The 19,766-nt window shown below is 32.1% G+C and overlaps 1 protein-coding gene across 3 annotated transcripts in view; it reads right to left on the bottom strand.

The window, feature by feature from the left end:
• LOC134728225 (acyl-CoA dehydrogenase family member 10-like) overlaps nt 1-16,970 on the bottom strand; it is a 74,929-nt gene extending 57,959 nt beyond the window's left edge. For 2 of the 3 annotated variants that reach the window (XM_063592756.1, XM_063592757.1), the window contains exons 1-12: nt 16,871-16,970; nt 13,053-13,235; nt 12,625-12,773; nt 11,856-12,050; nt 10,793-10,951; nt 9,921-10,083; nt 9,370-9,464; nt 8,606-8,721; nt 8,016-8,197; nt 4,607-4,757; nt 3,319-3,467; nt 2,403-2,576 (exon numbers count right to left, since the gene is read on the bottom strand). In XM_063592756.1, coding sequence (XP_063448826.1) covers nt 2,403-2,576; nt 3,319-3,467; nt 4,607-4,757; nt 8,016-8,197; nt 8,606-8,721; nt 9,370-9,464; nt 9,921-10,083; nt 10,793-10,951; nt 11,856-12,050; nt 12,625-12,773; nt 13,053-13,227 — 1,708 coding nt within the window. In that variant the 5' untranslated portion in view covers nt 13,228-13,235; nt 16,871-16,970. Of the gene's footprint in view, nt 1-2,402; nt 2,577-3,318; nt 3,468-4,606; nt 4,758-8,015; nt 8,198-8,605; nt 8,722-9,369; nt 9,465-9,920; nt 10,084-10,792; nt 10,952-11,855; nt 12,051-12,624; nt 12,774-13,052; nt 13,236-16,810 lie in introns of all 3 variants that reach the window. The other variant, XM_063592758.1, reaches the window with a different exon arrangement.
• Nucleotides 16,971-19,766: the final 2,796 nt, after the last annotated feature.

Below are 19,766 nucleotides of genomic sequence, written 5' to 3' on the forward strand. Positions count from 1 at the left end.
TCACTTTTGTGATGAGATTATTAATTTTTAATAAAGCCTATTTTGGTAGAGTATTTATTTTGTTCCATTAACATAATGATATTTTCACTGATCACAGTTTCATACATACTTCTTAATAAACAATGTATACTTTTTTATGTTTTCACCATGTTTTGAATATACTATATATGTTAAATTGTATTTGGATATACTATGTTTACCATATGCTTTTAAAGTATGTTCATATAAATTCAATATTGGACAGTCAAGTAGGGTCCAAAAGAAGCTTACAGAATGAGGATATTGTGTTTAAGAATTTTATCCCTTTTTCCAAAATTGGGAACTTCAGTCATTTCTTTAAAAAAAAAATTAAAACATGGTATTAAATTGATTTATAACCCAGATCTTTGGAACTCATAGTAAATTTGCAAACCTATTAAAAATTGAGTACCATCTTTTCTTGGGTATTTTATAGATGGTGTTTCCTTTTGTCTTACAATTACAATTTTCAGTATAGGCAACTCCATTGTGTGAGAAACACTTTGCTCATTTGACTATTTGATGCTTTTTTTTGTAACTCAAAAACTTGGCAATTACTATCTTTTTTAATGGTTTACAACTTCAATGCTATTACAAGAAGAACAGTAATTTACTTTTTTTTTGTTACCATGATTGTATTAAAAATGAACATTATTTTTCAAAACTTTGTGTTTTGTAAATATTGCTGTACAAATTACGCTATTGTAGAATTAGATTTTACAAACCATTTTATTTTTGTTTACACATGTCCCCATTCTTATGTTAAATTTAACCTTTACCCTTATTTATTTTTATTGGTACATTTTGTACATTTTGCATTTGTTTCAAAATCATTTTTATAGCAGAGATTAGATGTGAAATAATATTTAATAATGCATATCAAATGAATTTATTCAATTACCGTCCTTTGATGAGGTAAATATGCGGTTTTATTTACTTTAGACAAAACTGATATTCACTAAAGCCGACGGCAGAAAGTAATTTCAGTTTTTCTTCAGTCAACTAAACCAAATATTTACTGAAACAAAAAGCTGTTATTCCATATTCCAAGAGAAAACAATGTATTTGATAACAAATATTTCCTAAAACTAATTGTGCATCAAACATTTTTATTTACCACAACTTTACATGTAAAAGAGAGTGACGTTTAGTACCTTTAACTTAACTTTTCTACAATGAATATGCTTTTTTATTCAAAATGCATTTCATATAGAGAAACCTACTAAAATAATACCAATATTGAATACACTATAATAAAAAAAAAATTGTGTATCATTATTTGTGATTTTTAACCTCAAATCTGTATTCTGGAAGCCAAACTTGTTATAGTTTTTAAAAGAAGAAAATTCATACAATGAAAGGTTAAACGTCCCACTTTTTATTAATGCAACAGAAGAATTAATTTTGTCTTTATTGTCATTCCAAAACTTTAGGTCTAGCTCTCATAGAGATTAAGGTGGTACCTAACTCTGTAAAGTCAGCTAAACGTTTTAATTACATTGTGTTGTAAAGGGAATTTTAAGCTTCTCAATGATCAAAATTGGTGTTTGTCAAATTGCTATATAACCAGTGTAATTATTCTGACAAAATGGTTGGTTCAAAATTTTTGAATTTTTTATAGTTTTGTTTAAGGGTAAAAAAAAATACTTTGACAAAATTTTATGAAAATTAAACGAGCAAAATTAATTTTAGTGAAAGTGTTGGGTACCACCTTAATACTGTATTGTTTCTGTAACAATTCTGTACTTTATTTTGTACTTATTTACAACTACTTACTAATTTTTCAAATCATAATTAAAACATAATGTTTATTAATATTTGCTTTTCAATATTTTCATGCTTTTGAATAAAATGTTTGGTAGAAAAAATCTTGTTTTATTGTATACCCCTTGAACATCTTAAACGTTTGACACTTATTAATAAGAATCGTCTAGAATTAACATGGAAGCACAAAGTCAATCAAGACAAGTATTGACGAAAAATATATGCGACCTATCTTTTCAAATCTGTGGACAAATCAAAGAACCCTTATTCCAAAAAAAGTATGTCATCTTTATATGGCTTTAATGGATCTTGTTCAAAAATCTGCAAAGCTTTGAAACAATGCAATTTATATAGTATTCATAGCCACACTTAGGGATTCTAGTATCTTCAAAGCTACAAAGCTTTCACTTTTTCAAGAAGACTCTCAACAGAAAAATATATGTGCACAAAATTGAACAATCTATTTACATTTCCTTATGCAAAACAAAACCACTTACCTTGAGGCAATCATGGAATAATGGCTCCCATCCTGAATAGTCCAAAATAACTTACCTTGAAGTGACCTCTTATATAACCCTTGGATAATGGCTGCCACCCTGAAAAGTCCAAAAGTCACTTACCTTGAAGTGACCTCTTGTATACCCCTTGGATAATGGCTGCCATCCTGAATAGTCCAAAAGCCACATACCAGTCCCAGTTATTTATAGGGGCAATTCCTATTTTTTGACAATATTCAGCAACAACTTCCTCTACTGTAGGTATCCCTAGTTCTTTTAAGTCTAGGTCACCTAAAGCTATAAAAAAAAGATATCTTTATTAACGAGAGGTGTTTTTTATTGGGATTTATGGGTAAAAAATTTACACAACTTGTATCCCTGGTACTCTCAATACCATTCTGCTCTTCCATCACCATGATTAAGAATGCTGATTGTAAATTGATTGCCTTGGAGGAAAATAACTGCTAATTATTTCTGTATTATATATCATTGTGAATTCACTTGTTTGTGTGGGTAATAGTTTCAAGAATTGGGGAAAATTTAGGTTCTGCTGGATATATACTTAATGTCATGGTACTGACTCATGTAACATAATGGCCTATTTTATATTGTAAATCCTTGAATTCTCACTGCTAGAAGATGGCAATAATGCATGAGGAAAATATAAATGAGACAAATAAAGAACATTCCTAAATGAAAGGTTAAACCAGAAAAAGCTTTCAGATACATGCAATTTCTTTCAAGTATCATTTTCATTCAATATTAGGAATTGAAAGAAAAGTTAAACAGGAAGGCAAAGACCACAATGGACATCTGGTTCTGTTTTCTTCATGTTCTGGCTTGGACAGGTAAATTTTATATATGGTGGGTTCAAATCTTTTACCTTGAGATCCCTATCCATGCAACAATGGCATAAAGGTTATGAAAAATTAATTGTTGTATAAAAAATCAATAAAAACATATATTCTATTTCATATGATTCCAAAAACTGGGGTTTTACTTGATTCGCCTTGACAGTAAAACAATACAATAAACTTGCCAGGAAGTATGACATCAAGTGCTGATGGTGTGTAGTAACCAAGACAACAGGTAGCTAAATCAGTTAATGGATCTCCTATGGTGGAGAGTTCCCAGTCAATAACTCCTATGGCAACAGGTTTTGTTGGATGGTATATCATATTATCTACTCTGAAATATAAATTATCTAATTTAGGTATTCTAGTCATGAGTACATAGGAATTTACAGAATGAGAATTTCTTTCTGTTTGTCTTTTTCTTTTTAAGCCATGGCTTTGTCAGTTTATTTTATAGTTTGACTGTCCCTCTGGTGTCTTTTGTCCTTTTTTTCTTGGAAGACTTTCCCTCTGGTGACTTTTGTCCCTTTTTCTTGAAAGACTGTCCCTCTGGTGACTTTTGTCCCTTTTTCTTGAATAATTTATCTTTTCTGAACATACTCAGAAATTCAATGACATTTAAAAAGTATTACCTGAATACAGGTTTATCAATATAGGTGTATATAAAAAAAGATGTCAAGTTGACTTCAATAAAGCATGAACCGAACAACATCTAGGTTATAATTCAATTTCAAGGGATGAATGTATTTATTAACAAGGTTACCATATATAGATATTTTGGTTATATGTCAATATAGGGTAAATGCCTCACAGATTTTTAAAATAATTTACTTCTGTTCAAACACTTTAAAAAAATAAACAATGACAACTACTGACAAGAATTTGACTGGGGGCAGTGTTTACAATTGGTATGCAGAATTTTATATCTCCTGAGTACTGAAGTTTGCAATAAAAACACTATTCCCATTATTTCTATGACTATAAAATAGATATGAAGAATAAGTATTGAGTCTCAAGAGGAGCTTTGTCTCATTGGCAGTCATACCACATCTTCTTATATGAATAAGAAAAACATATTTATACATGTCTGTTTCTATCCAAAGTTATAAATACTGAATTTAAACATTTTATATTAAATCAAATTTGTTTTTCTAGTTTAAAGATTTGTTTTCATCTATTAAAGGTCTTATTTCCCTAATATTACAATAACATGTGAAAAAGAAAGTACCAAGATTCTATTTGTTTCTACTTATGAGGGAGGGTAGGAGGGGTCCTAATCCCGAAATCCTGGGCTTAAAAACACAAAATCCCAAAATCCTGGGCTTGAAAACACTGAATCCTGAGGTCCCGAAATTCCCAAAAAAGAATTCCCGGTTCCCGAAAGGCTCAATCCCGAAATCCTGAGCTTAAAAACACCCGATCCCGGAGTCCCGATAAAGGTCCTATCCCCCCTCACTTATCCTAGAATCTAACCTAAAGTCTCCATGGACAACTGTTACACGTTCATCTTGTGGTAAATGTTCTGGTAACCATTTGATAAGTTTGTCCATAGCTTCTATCTCATGTGTTTTACTGGCTTCGTACTGTCTAGTCCAGCGGGTTATGTTTCTCTGTAAATATCCACCTACAAAAAGAGAATTTCATCTTTCAAATTATAAAAATATTATATGATAGAAAATGTGGGTAATGTAAAAATTCAATTGTGTGTCTTCCACATGTTTCAAATTAAACATAAATTTCTCATAAAACACATGTTAACATATAGAATAAACAGAAATTTTGTGAAGTCAAATACATAAATAAATATCCTTGAACTAATGCTTATTATATTTGTTGATTTCTACCAATTCTGACTATGGCCTTTTTTGTTTAATATGAGTATCATTTACCCAGTATAAAAATAAGATGTGTTATTATTGTCAATGAGACAACTATCCCTTAAAGTTCAAATGAAGTGGTTGTAAGCTAATATAGGCAACTTTATGGCCTCCAACAATGAGAAAAATCATACAGTAAAGTCAGCTATAACAGGCCTTGATGATATGAAAAATGTGAATCAATAGAGAAAACTAACCGCCTAATTTATGATATATATATATATATATATATATATATATACAACTCGTCTAAACATCAACCCAACAATGTTAGATCTGTAAATTTGCTTTCGCAAATTTTTGGTTCTTCCCTCGCCGGGATTTGAACCCATGCTACTGTGATATCGTGACACCAAATCGCCTGCACTGCAGCCGTCCCGCTAGACCACACGACCACCTGGGCTCTCAAAAAAAGAGCTTTCGGTGGCCATATGTTACCTTTCCACGTCAGTTTTAATCTAGCGGCGTACTACAGTACATGATATATAAGGCATGAAGATGTTATTGTTACAGATCAGCTAAATTATCTATAGTAAAGGATCCTACAAATTAATGTAAGATACAGTCACAGAAAATAATTATATTCATAAGTACGTCTGAGTCAGTGACAACCCTACAACAGATGTATCCATCGGATCGCAATCAATGATGGTGATACATGGCTGTGTATATATATATACAACTCGTCTAAACATAAACCCAACAATGTTAGATCTGTAAATTTGCTTTCGCATATATATATATATATATAACAATTTATGAATAACGAATACCAGTATGACAGACAAGAACCAGCAAAAACAACTAAACATTTACTGTTTTTTACATCTTATAGTCAAATTATAAAAATTTGTAAGGGTTCCGTGGAACCCAGTGTCTCGCCTATTTTTGCTGTAAATCACAGGCACAACAACAATGAGGAAAAAAAATCAATAAAAATATTCCTCTTGTTACTATTTTATGATTGTAAGAAAATCTAAGTCCATTTAAAAGAAAATAACAGAAAAAAACGGAGTAATCTTTTTACAAACTTTACTTCTGGATACAATCTAATGATCATAAATAAGCTTCTGTTCAAGTTTGGTACAAACCCAGGATAGTTTAAGAAAGTTATTAAAATTTTAAAAACTTTAACCACAGAGTGAATGTAATGTTTCCCCACAGAAAAACTAAGTCCATGTAAAAGTGAAATATGGAAGAAATGGATTTATTTATTTACAAAATTTACTTCTGGATACTATCTTATGATCATAAACAAGCTTCTGTCCAAATTTGGTACAAACCCAGGATAGTTTAAGAAAGTTATTAAAATTCTAAAAACTTTAACCACAGAGTGAATGTAATGTTTCCCCGCAGAAAAAACTAAGTCCATTTATAAGTAAAATACGGAAAAAATAAACTTTATTTTTACAAAATTTACTTCTGGATATTATCTTATGATCATAAACAAGCTTCTGTCCAAGTTTGGTACAAACCCAGGATAGTTTAAGAAAGTTATTAAAATTCTAAAAACTTTATCCACAGAGTGAATGTCATGTTTCCCCGCAGAAAAAACTAAGTCCATTTATAAGTAAAATACGGAAAAAATTCACTTTAATTTTACAAAATTTACTTCTGGATATTATCTTATGATCATAAACAAGCTTCTGTCAAAGTTTGGTACAAACCCAGGATAGTTGGAGAAAGTTATTAAAATTCTAAAAACTTTAACCACAGAGTGAATGTTTTGTTTCCCCACAGAAAAAACTAAGTACATTTATAGTAAAATACGGAAAAATGGAATTTTATTTTTACAAAATTTACTTCTGGATACTATCTTGTGATCATAAACAAGCTTCTGTCAAAGTCAAGTAGAAATCCAGTATAGTTTAAGAAAGTTATTAAAATTTCAAAAACTTTAACCACAGAGTGAATATTTGTTGACGCCGCTGACGACGCCGACGCCGACGGAATGAAGGATCGCTTAGTCTCGCTTTTTCGACTAAAGTCGAAGGCTCGACAAAAACATCAAACATTACAGCGTAAAGTATGAAAATTTGAAATCATGTGAAGAAATATCCATCAAGACGCAATAGTTGATCTGTGTTTATCCGCCTGTTTAGAAGTTATAATTACACCTTATGTAAGAATCTAGAGTTTTGATTGGTTGATAGCCAGTGTATTTTTCACCAATTTACTGTTATCAAATGAATATCGTTCATTTTTAACGCCACCGGGGTATTTGCTAAAAGGTTATGCCTTTTTTACCCTCTCTGCCGTGGTATTTGCCAAAAAATACTCTATCAGACTGGACGCTTGCAACATCAAGATCATCGATGCATTTCAGTTCATTAACATTCGGTGTAATTAAACAGATATATCATGTTCTTGAGGGGTATTTGCGAAAAATACCAGTCTTGAGAATGAATTTCCTTTGCCTTAAGGCTCGTGAAATTTAACATTCTCTTGACTGGTATTTTTCGCAAATACCCCTCCTTTACATGATATATCTGTTCAGTATACAAGGGTTGAACTTAACTGAAGTTTTAAAAATATGGCCATCTGGACTGGACCTCTCTCGTTCCAGCAGTAAAAGCCTTGCTCAAGTGAGGCGTCAGTATAATTGTACAGGATGCATAAACTGACAGCCACATCAGGCTATGATGGGGAAGTTAAGTACATTGCCTTATTCAGGGTGAGTGCTATGTTTTCTGCATGTTAAAGAACGACATATCTCTGAGGGATTCACTAAACCCATATCTTCCACCAGCAATCAAAATATCTGCCCTTCATTCAAGTTTAATCTCACTTTGCGCAACTTTATTCTTGTTTTTGTTATTTTTTCCTTGTCCCGAATAACAATGAAATAACTACCCCTCAAAGTTAAGCAAGCAGCAATTAATCAATTAATCTCATTCTTCCATGCAACTAATCTTTGACATCTAAAAAATAAGTGATGAGAATAGCTCACTTGACCCTGTCTGCCAGGTGAGCTAAAAATATGAAAACATTTCCTGTGTACTTACCTTTCTTCCCATAATCATCGAGGCCAGCAGCTGATATATTGACAGAATGTATCTTTACAAGAGTACTGATCATCTCAGAATAGACCTCTCCACGCTGCTGTCTTGTCAGTCCAGCAAGAGCACGATCTTTGAAGATTCTACCATCTACATACTCCATGATATAAAATGGTGTTCCTATCAAACTGGAAAGTAAATTGATAAGTAAATGCAAAATTAAAAATATTTTATCTGATCGCTTCAATACTGATAATGTATAGGTGCATTGATGTTATTCAAGTTTCCAAATTGCTTCTTGCAAAACATATCAAATGTGGTATCATTAGAACAATTTAACCAGAAACCATTACTGGGAGGTGTTTAATGACTTTCACTACCCAAGAGGGTTTTCACAGTTTGTGTTTTACCATAAATACATGTTAATTACAGTATATTGACCAACTTCTAACTTTAAAATTTCCTCTTGAGCAGGGATTTTTTTTTCTAAATGAATTCTATGTTTTAAAAACACAATACATCTCAGGTATCAGTACATGATAATGACCAACAGATTTGCTTGACAACAGCAGGGGAATAACTAAGACCAAACTTACCTGCTGTCTTCACAAAGGCCATACATCTTGGGTATAGGTACACCATGTTGTCCAACAGCTTTCATCACTTTAAACTCTCTCTCTACAGCATGTGCTGAAGGCAGTAATTTACCAGGCTGCAATCGAATTTTAATGTAGTTTTATAATTTAATGAAATACCCTTTAAAAGCTTTGAAAAATTAATATTTATTTCTCTACATGAGAAAATATCTCAAATAGAAAATCCATTTAAAATTTGATCACAAAATCTAGCTCATCATTACGGTATATGTTTGAAAACAAAACAGCATGTCAAAGGTGTACTCTATTAATTTTGTTTAAGTTGGTGTTTAACTCATCTTCAGCTACTTTGTCTGTTGCATATGGTCAGTTTTAATAGGTAGAAAAGGCCTGAGTATGCTAAGATAATCATTGACCGTCAACAGGAAAACAAGCAATCCTTGTCAATTAAGAGGACAATTATACAAACCTCATTAAGAAAGGGGTTCACAATCATTGGGTTGACAGACTTGTGATCTACCAAGGACCACTCAGTTAAAGAGGACTAGATGTCATTACTCAATGTTAATTTCTGTATCCTTTAGACTCTCAGTGAAGAATTGTTTTATTGGTAATCATACCACATTTTTTTTATAAACCAAATAATTGACACCTTAATATGCACATATACCTTTCTATATATATCGCAGACAATTGTATCTATTAACATATACACCTGAATATTGAGAAACACCTTAATAAAACTTGCAAGCTGTCCTACTTACTGGTTTCTTCCTAAGAACAAGATGTTTCCCTCCATAGAAGACATAATATGTAGGATTGGATTGACCATGTCTGAAACATCGTATTACAGGAGGATCTAAAAATAGAATAAATTATGTAGACCTTACTAAGAATCATCTTAATTTTGTTCAATTCTTGTATTTTTTCTTTATAGAATGTATCAGTCCAAATAATTATCACGTTTTGAAAGTATATTTCATTTTTTGTTTTGATCCCTTCCTTTAATTGCTTTTAATGACCCCTCATTTAAATTTTAAATATTCAAATTCTGACTGTCTTGAATGAATAAAATTGTATCACACGCCACGCAGTGATAACACTTCCTGCAATCCAGATTATCTCCCCTTTAACAATGTTGAACAGAAATTGTATTTCTGTATGCTCATTGTGTAGTAGTATTCCAGCACTGTGTAAAGCTATCATTATATTTATCAAGCTTGTTCACACACAGACAGACAGGAAAGGTGATTGGTTTATACTATTTTTATGGAGATATGATAAATCTAAATTGCAACCAAGTTATTCAACAAACCTTTAGAATGTAATTTCAGAGCCCAGTTGAGGTAGCTTTTTAGTTTATCCATGTTGATTTCCAGATGTTTTGGTACAGTTATGGTATCTTCTTTATAACATCTCATACACAGTCCACCTAATTCCTTCTCTAAGTCTCTCACTGCCTGATCAGGATCAGTAACCTAAAATACAACATAAAACTGAGGTTATAACATCTCATACACAGTCCACCTAATTCCTTCTCTAAATCTCTCACTGCTTGATCAGGATCAGTAACCTAAAATACAACATAAAACTGAGGTTATAACATCTCATACACAGTCCACCTAATTCCTTCTCTAAATCTCTCACTGCTTGATCAGGATCAGTAACCTAAAATACAACATAAAACTGAGGTTATAGCATCTCATACACAGTCCACCTAATTCCTTCTCTAAATCTCTCACTGCTTGATCAGGATCAGTAACCTAAAATACAACATAAAACTGAGGTTAAAATTATAGATTATCCTTTGTAATCTCAACGAAATAGATTTTCTTGCTTGCTCGAGTCAACATGGCAAGGGTGAGAGAAAAAAAAACAGTATAGATGACCAATGATTATCTGTTTATCCTTATTTTTCCTATTTAGTCGTTGTTAATTTCGCTGACAATGGCCATGTGAGTCCTTGGTTTCTAGTGATCATTTTTTTTCTATTACACTTCTGTGCTGAGAAAAGAAACTATCAGTCAGTAAGATCCATTTTGTAAAATAGCAATAATAGCTGATTCTTGATATTTTTGTCAAATATAATTTGTTATAAAGGAAATTATATCATTGTATTTCTAAATTGTATAAAATCTATTGTGTATAATAAAATTAAGATAAATATTTCTGATACTATGTACAAACCTTAATTGTTCTTATGCCTAATTGTCTTGCTGATTTCACGTTTACACCAAGGTCATCTAAAAACACTGTTTCTTCAGGTTGAAGGTCAAGTTCCTTTAGACATGCATGAAAGATTCTGGGGTCAGGTTTTCTTATTCCAAGCAAACATGATTCAATGATCTACAATACAGATAATGGATTGAATATTGTAATCTAAAATCTTTAACAGGTAGGAATACTTTGTTTCTTACCGTAATCGATGTCATTCAACCTAGTTTGTACTCTTTCGGAGATGAGATCAGGTGGGGTTTGTTTTGCTTAATCTTTCCTTTTCTATGTTACTTTTCGTGTCAGTTAATCTAATGAGTGTGAATATTCTTTTGGTATCTTTCTGCACTCTTATATTTACACAACATAATTTAAGCTGAAACTATTCAATGGCTACTTTAAATTCCATTTTCACATTTCCTTTAAATGCATCCTTCCCTTATGTATTGTAACAAGAGTATCTGCTTACAAAGAAAACAATTTTCTCTATCTTATTCGAAGGGAAGAACATTTAAAAAATCTTAGAACCGAAAACTGTAAAAATTCAAATCATTTAAAGAAGAGTTAAGTACTAATTTTAATAATAAAATACTAGACTGGTGAAGGTTGAAATCTATTTAAACTTTTAAACCAGCTGCATTTGTTTGCACCTGTCCTAAGTCAGGAATCTGATGTTCAGTAGTTTTCATATGTTGATGTGGTTCATAAGTGTTGATCGTCAATTGTTTTTTTTATATAGATAAGACTTTTAGTTTTCCTGTTTGAATGGTTTTACACTGGTCATTTTTGGGGCATTTAATAGCTTGCTGTTTGCTGCCAAGGCTCTGTGTTGAAGGCCATACTTGAACCAATAATAGTTCAATTTTACAATTTGTGACTCCGATGGAGAGTTTCATTGGCACTCATACCACATTTTCTTATTATCTAAAATATAATTATTACTTTGGATGATCAAGTTAACAAAGGTTTAATATCTACAACCATACACCCCTGGCTCTTCCACTGAAGACAAAATGTGTGTTTTAAATCCCCTTACCACATCAAATAGAGGTTTAATTTTTGATAACATTCCTGAATCATTTCCAGGGTGTTTCCAGTTATTTGTGATGATGGCTGTCTTCATGCCTTCCTCACGTATACACTTAATAGCATCTATAATCTGTGGAAATGGATTTATAAGGGCAGCGTGTAGAGAAACAAACATGTCTGTCATGTCAACTTCCTGGCCCATCTGTAACAAAAATACAAATATAACTGTTAGACAGAGTTACTTCCCCTACATGAATGTTGGGTAAAAATTTAATAATGATATGCATTTTTGGTGGATTTAGGGGAAAAGAAATAATATTGCAGAATTTCAATCTGAATTACTTCCCTTACATGAATGTTGGACAAATATTGAAGAATGAAATACATTTTGTGTGGATTAAGGGGGGGACAGTGTGGATCCTTGTTAATTCTATGGTTATGTCAACTTCTTGTCCTATTTGTAATAAAAATACAAACAGAATTCTAAACTGAGTTACTTCCCTTTCATAAATGTTGCAATAGCTCAGGTCAAACTAAATTTGTTCAAGTGTAACCATGAATTGATTTATAATACAGCCCTTTTTTTGACAACTTATTCTTTATTTTCTAGCTTTAATTGACAGTTGCAAAAACTCAATAAGTTGGGATATCAAAACATGGAATTAGTAAAAAAAAAATGCATAAATATTTTTTTTAAATCCTTAGAAACAAAAGCTGAGGCTGAGGCTGATAAAAACATTTTTCAAAACGTTGTTTCTATTCATTTTCTGTTTTACCTCCTTTGAGCATTCCTTGTTAAAAGCCTCCATGAACTGTGGAAATGCCAATTCTCCTGTTTCTAGTTTTGACCAAGCCCCCTCATCACCATTTCTGACTATCATTCTACCAATCAGGCCTGCTGGTAAACCTTTACTTTTCTCAAATTCTGAAAGATGAAAAAGTGTCCATCTTTAAACATCTTCAATAACAAAAGTTCTTGTATCTGTTTGTCAGAGATGATCTCCTTGGAAGGATACTTGAGCAAAGCTACTACACAGAAGAAAGCCACATTTCATAATAAATCAGTCAAGCCTAAAATATGTCAATGTATTGGTTTAGAACAAAGCAGGGTTAATATTCATTAAAATGTTCATGTCCAGAATCTGTATTTTATTTGCTCGTGAATTTTAAACAGCCATTTTCATCATCTTGAATGGTAACTTACCTCGAAAAGCAATCATAGGTTGGGGTACAATTACACCACCCAGATCAAATATGACCGCTTTAGTGACTGGCATGCTTGTTTTCTGTGTACAATAAAACAAAGAGGGGATAACTCTTCTTGATAACACTCTGTTACTCTGCTGTAGTCTGGAGAGGGCAGTAAATGATTTCAACATTCTGCCATCTGTAAAGAAAGTATCAAATGTTTGAAATAACATACTGCAAACAAATTAACAGTATCCCTGCATCTAATTTTTCAAGATTTAGTTAATTAGTAACAACTTTGGTCTATAAATTATAAATATTTTAATGTACCTTTAAACTATGTTTATATGTGCATTTTTTTCGTATTTCTGGAGATAAAATGAAAAGTACTAAACATTTATCAATAAATATCAAATTAAAGTCAACCTCATGTTTTTGGCGATTAGTCACGGACTTTCGTAAGAATTTGTAAAAGAATATACAAAGACTTGTGTATTTTTATAAAAATGAAAAGAAAAAAAATACAAGTAGCAATAAAAAAAAATATACAATGTATATAAATCATTTGGATTACAAACTTGAAATCAATAACAGTGTAGTCCTGCATTACAAAAGAAAGATTGTCTCTGACTCATGAAGGATTTAATTTGTTTACAACAAAATTAATAGGTATTATAGGTCATGAGTGCTAAATACTAAGTAAAAGTCAATATATCAGTAACATAAATAGAAAAAGCTATTAATATTATTCTAAATATATTCTGATTCTATTACATTTGTACTGATCAATATTGAAGAAGCTACATTCATAATCGCATTACTGTCCAAGTTTCATAACATCCCATAACAGCTACATGCATAATAGCATTACTGTTATAGTTTCATAACATCCCATAACAGTTTAATAAAGTTATTGATGTCTAAAAAAAATTCTCTTATTGTGTCTCTTCTGCTATTAAAATAAAAGAGGGGCGAAAGATACCAAAGTAGGGACATGATTATTCTCATATCACAGCTTTGAGAAGTGAGCAGACATATAAACCAATAAAGATACTTAACAATGTCTGAAGAGAAGTTATCAACAAAATCACAGCTACTGGAAGGCAAAAAAATTAATTAAAAATATAGCCTTTCAAGGGGTCATAAACGTTAGGACTAGTCAAGCTACAGTTACTGTAAAATTGAGAAAGAAAATGGTGAATATGTCAAAGCGACAACCACCCGACCATAGAGCAGACAACAGATGACTGCATGACCCCTATTTTTTCAATTTTTTATTACCTTTTGTGTCTGTTTGTTTTGTTCACACATCATTAACAATTTATACAATGAAGTTTTATACAACTGTCATACAAGTGAGAGATTTAGCTAGCTGTAAAACCTGCAGGTTTAATCCACCATTTGCTAATAAGTAATTTTAGAAATGCCTGTACCAACTCAGGATTTTGACAGTTGTTGTCGACAATTCGTTTGGTGTCCCTTATGAAACTGAATTGTTTGCCGCAAACTTGCAGCAGACTTGCTGCAAGCTTGCGGCAAACAAAAAGTTTGCAGGAACACAGAAAATAGTGTTTGCAGATGTTTGCCGCTAGCTGCAAACTTCCGGCAAACATTGCTGCAAGCTTGCGGCAAGTTTGCAGAAACATCAATGTTTGCCATAAGATTGCCAGAAAGTTTAAAATTATAAAGAATGTTTGCCGCAAGATTGCAGAAAACTTTAACAAATCAATATGTTTGCCGCAAGATTGCAGAAAACTTTGACCATTCTATATGTTTGCCAGAACATTGCAGGAATTACACAATATTGACTGGGCATGCCTAGTTGGCACTTCCTGGATGCTAACAATTTGAAATTGTGGCTAGGTCATGTTGGTTGTGTTTGAAAATGCATTTCACATATCAGAGATCAAGGAGGCATTTTGGTTCAATAATATGGGATAATCAGTATAATTGTGTAAGTACAAATGATTCATAGAACTGCATGTTTTAATAAAATAATTAATGTTATCATCATACATAATTAAGTAAGCAACTATATTTCCATGTATGTGTGATTGAAAAACTTAAGCTATTTTAAGTTTGAATTTGTTACTGATGTACTGCACCATCATGATCATGTTTATTAAGATTAAGTTAAATTCTGTAATGCAATAATACCTAGCTTTATACTCAATACATCTTGAGATTTTACCTTTTTCAGTTTTTAATACAGTTATATATATTATTTCATTTGAGAATGACTCCTGCCCCTTTTTCAAAACTCAAATGCATGTTTGTATTTCCTCACATCTCATGAGTTTGCAAGAATTCTTTCAATGACTGTTTGTATAAAGACAGGAATTGACTTTTTAAAATGTTGCTGTGTAATTTGAAAGAGATAAATTGAATGTGTCTACACACATGACATTGGTATATGTGTAGTTCCTGCAAGTTTGCCGCAAGTTTGCAACAAACAATTGCCGCAAGCTTGTGGCAAATCTAATTTGCATAATGATGTTTGCCGCAAGCTTGCGGCAAACTTCATTTGCATGGTAAAATGGTTGCGGCAAGTTTGCAGCAAACGTTTGCTGCAAGCTTGCGGCAATGTTTGCTGCAAACTTGCGGCAAATGTTTGCCGCAGGGCTTATTTTTCGGTAAGGGGTGTTTGTCAGAGCTTTCGATTAAGGGCTTTCTGTTTTGAATTTTCCTTCGGCTTGGAGTTCATTACTTTTGAGATTTTACCTTTTTCATTGGTAGATCTGTAAATAAGTTAATATATATATAGCGTCTCCCATGAAATGATATGACCTGTGAAATTTTGTAAAGATTTGCTGCATATATATCTATCATGTCTATGTGCTTTCCCCAATGTAGGTCATTTGTGATGTAATTACTAATTATAACGCCTAGATATTTAATAGTCTGAGATTACTCTGACGTCCAACGGCTGTTTAGCCAGACAAGCTGGGGCCGTGGGACGTCAGTCAGCTTGTCCCATATCAAAAAGTGGATATTTGCCCACCCAAAATAGATGCGCTAGCGGTACTTCCTCACTTCTGGAGCCGACTGAGGGCCTTGGAATTATATCATGGGTCTCTGTGAAAAATGTTAAAATATAGAAAATTAAAGGTTTGGCAGGTAGGTGAAACTTACATAAATGAAGAGATAAATGAAAACTGAAGAGATTGATGCCCGATTTATATAATTCCAAGGCCCTCAGTCGGCTCCGGCTCCAGAAGCGAGGAAGTAGCGCATCTATTTTGGGTGGGCAAATATCCAATTTTTGATATGGGACAAGCTCTGACGTCCCACGGCCCCAGCTTGTCTGGCTAAACAGCTGTCGGACTTCAGAGTAATCTCAGACTAGATATTTAAAATAGCTGTTAAAAATTGGAGTTAATTCCGTATCTTTTGCGTGTCCTAAATGGTGTTATTTTCTTCAGATTCAATGTCATCATGTTGAATTTTTAAACTGGTTGGATCTCTTATACCCCAATGGCAATGTGTCGCCCAGTTACCAAGGATATATAGTTATGTCTTTCTGAAGTTCTTCCAATTACAGTCATCTTATTTTTTTATTTCTCTTTAGCATACACAGCCTTACATCTTCTGCTGTGTCATTGATATGCAAGTATAGTTCAAGAAGACACATTTTCATGGGACACTTTTTTGGCTTACAAACTACAGTACAGGCTTACAAATAACTATGAAAGTTGGATCCTGTGCACCTGCATGCATGTTTGTGCTGCATAAATTAAAAAAATATGTACACATGAAAAAAAAAACATTACTTACATCGAAATAATGGATAAATATGTTGATAATACAAAGAAAAGGGATAATGATAAAAATTACCTATCTCTAAATATCAGGTTAATATTTAGGACACTCCACTTTTTATCAAATTTGAACTTTGGACTTGGTTATTAGTTGTATCTACAAATGATTTTGCCATGTACTCAGTATTTTATACTTCATGATGCTGATGGTGATTTGTTTTTTAATTATAAAATATTTAAAGAACGAACAGTTTAAAGTAGGGAAACTGAATGCCATCATTTTTTTTTATTTAATAAAATCAATAGGAATAGCATAACAACTATGTTTCGATGCAACAAATTGTGTCTGCAAAACTTTTTTTTACGGAAGTATCGAAGACCAAACAGCTGATGTTACAGCAGATTAATGATTAATCCTTCGTTTAAGAATGAGTTGTACTTCTAACCGAATATATTGTAGTTTGTGCATTAAATAAAACAAAAAAGAGTATGCAATACGTGTTAGTGGGTTGCGGTCATAGATTTTCTCATTTCTCTTTTATAGCAAAAACATAACAACAACGGACCAAAAATATTTGTCACAAAGGTTTTCATAACAACAACAATTAACCACAACAATAATTAGTTGTCAATCAAGACCCCCAGAGGAGCAGTACAATTACAGTTTATAAAAGTGTACAAATAATTGTGGTGATTTTTTTTCATTGAACTATTTTCAATGTTAATATTCATGTATGACATATGTTGAGAAGAAATAAAGTTGTGAGTTATCTGTTTATTGAAGTTTAGCGGATTCTCAATAATTGCACTGAGGATGAAATTTTGCAGACATATTAAATTTTCTACAAGTCCATTATTCGGTTCCTATAAAAATCATATGTGCCATAGTTGCTGCAGTCTTCTTTTTAGAAATTATAATTTTCCATGGAATAGTCATATATGCATACCTCCAGTTTAAAAACAATTTTACTCCATTATACTAACACTTCCGACGTATTAAAATTTTGAACGAGTTGCCTTTTGTTGGCTGTTGTTCGTGTGTTTCTTTGTCATTTGTGTTCTCCAGTTATTTATATTGTAGTCCTGTGGTGTTGAGTTGTCATTTTGATGTTATATTTCACATGGCTATACAGAGGGAGGTTTGGCATGCCACAAACCTTTAAAAGTGTCCTGTACCTTGCAGGAATATGGCCATTGTTATATTATAGTTCGTTTCTCTGTGTGTTACATTTTAACGTTGCGTCGTTTGTTTTTTCTTATTTTTGAGTGTAAATTCACATTGCGATAAGACGTGTCACGGTACTTGTCAATCCCAAATCCATGTATTTGGTTTTGATGTTATATTTGTTATTCTCTTGGGATTTTGTCTGATGCTTGGTCCGTTTCTGTGTGTGTTACATTGTAGTGTTGTGTCGTTGTTCTCCTCTTATATTTAATGCGTTTCCCTCAGTTTTGGATTTATGAGTTTTGAACAACGGTTTACTACTGTTGCCTTTATTGTACTTACACTAGGTTACCTAATTAAAAAAAGTGATATACTAATGATGAATATTAAATGCTGTATATATTCTGTTTCCCAACAACATATTTATCTTGAGTGTAAGCGTACCACCTGATGGTTATTCCAGAGTTATATGTCTTTGCATTTGATTTGACATCGTATATTATGATTGAAAGATTGAAACATATAGAACTTTACAAGAATAAGTGCTATCATAAGGGATAATAACATTAACCATGTTAATGGTACCAATTTCCCTGCACCATATGCACATTTCGACAATACACGTCTCTTCAGTGATGCTCGTGGCCAAAATATTTGAAATGATGATTAATCCAAAGCTTATTTAAAAGATGAAAAGCTAAAATCCAAAAGGTCCAAAAAGTATAGCCAAATCCGTGAATGGAATAACTATTTAAGACCACGTTTTGGGCCTCTTGAACTGATTGTGAACATTCATCATGGCTATGATTTATGGAATATAAATGTAATTGCACGAACAAATCTATATTTCTTATTTAAAAAAATACAAATATTTTTTGGCTCGGCACATTTCAAGGAAAGGAATTATTTGGTTTATTGGTCCATCTGAAAACTGCCATCTGTCGACGGATGAATCTCATATAAACAATACTGGAAATTATATTAAAGAAACGTCTTATTACAACCAATTTGGTTGACTGCTCCCAACCTGTTGTAGTCGAAAATAAAATTAAGAATTATGAATCCACAAAATAATATTCCTTAGTCTTATTCTGTCTTTATTCATACATATGCCAGATTTAAAAAAAGACGGAAAAAGTATACGGTTGCAAAATTTGATATATAACTTCAAAGATCGAAATCGATTTATTAGAAAGTATTATTGTTGACTTATGGAGACGTATATAAAATTAATAAATATTGTGAGCATTATATAAATTTTATTAATAACTTTTATGGTATTGATTCAACATTTTAAATCTATCTTATATAATTCTTATTGTAAGTAAAAGGGCAATTTTTTTTCATGACCTGATCAAAAAGGAGAACAACGACACCAAATTAAAATGTATAACACACACAGAAACAAACTAAGCATTAGACAAAATCCGATGAGAATAACAATATAACATCCAAACTAAATACATGAATTTGGGATAGAAAAGTACAGTCCCACGTCTTTTAGTAATGTGAATTCACACTCAAATATAAGAGGAAACAAACGTCACAATAGAAGCACAACGTTAAAATGTAACACACACAGAAACGAACTATAATATAACAATGACCTTATTTCTGACTTGGTACAGGACATTTTTAAATAAAAAAATGTAGGTTGAAGCTGGTTTTGTGACATGCCAAAACTCCCATTTTAATGGCAATGTTAAATATAACATTAAAATGACGACACAACATAACAGGACTACAATACAAATAAATAGGAGAACATATTGGACAAAGAAACAATCGAATTATAATAGCTAATAAA

Source organism: Mytilus trossulus, chromosome 8 (genome assembly GCF_036588685.1).
Source record: "Mytilus trossulus isolate FHL-02 chromosome 8, PNRI_Mtr1.1.1.hap1, whole genome shotgun sequence".
Classification (NCBI taxonomy): Eukaryota; Metazoa; Mollusca; class Bivalvia; order Mytilida; family Mytilidae; genus Mytilus; species Mytilus trossulus.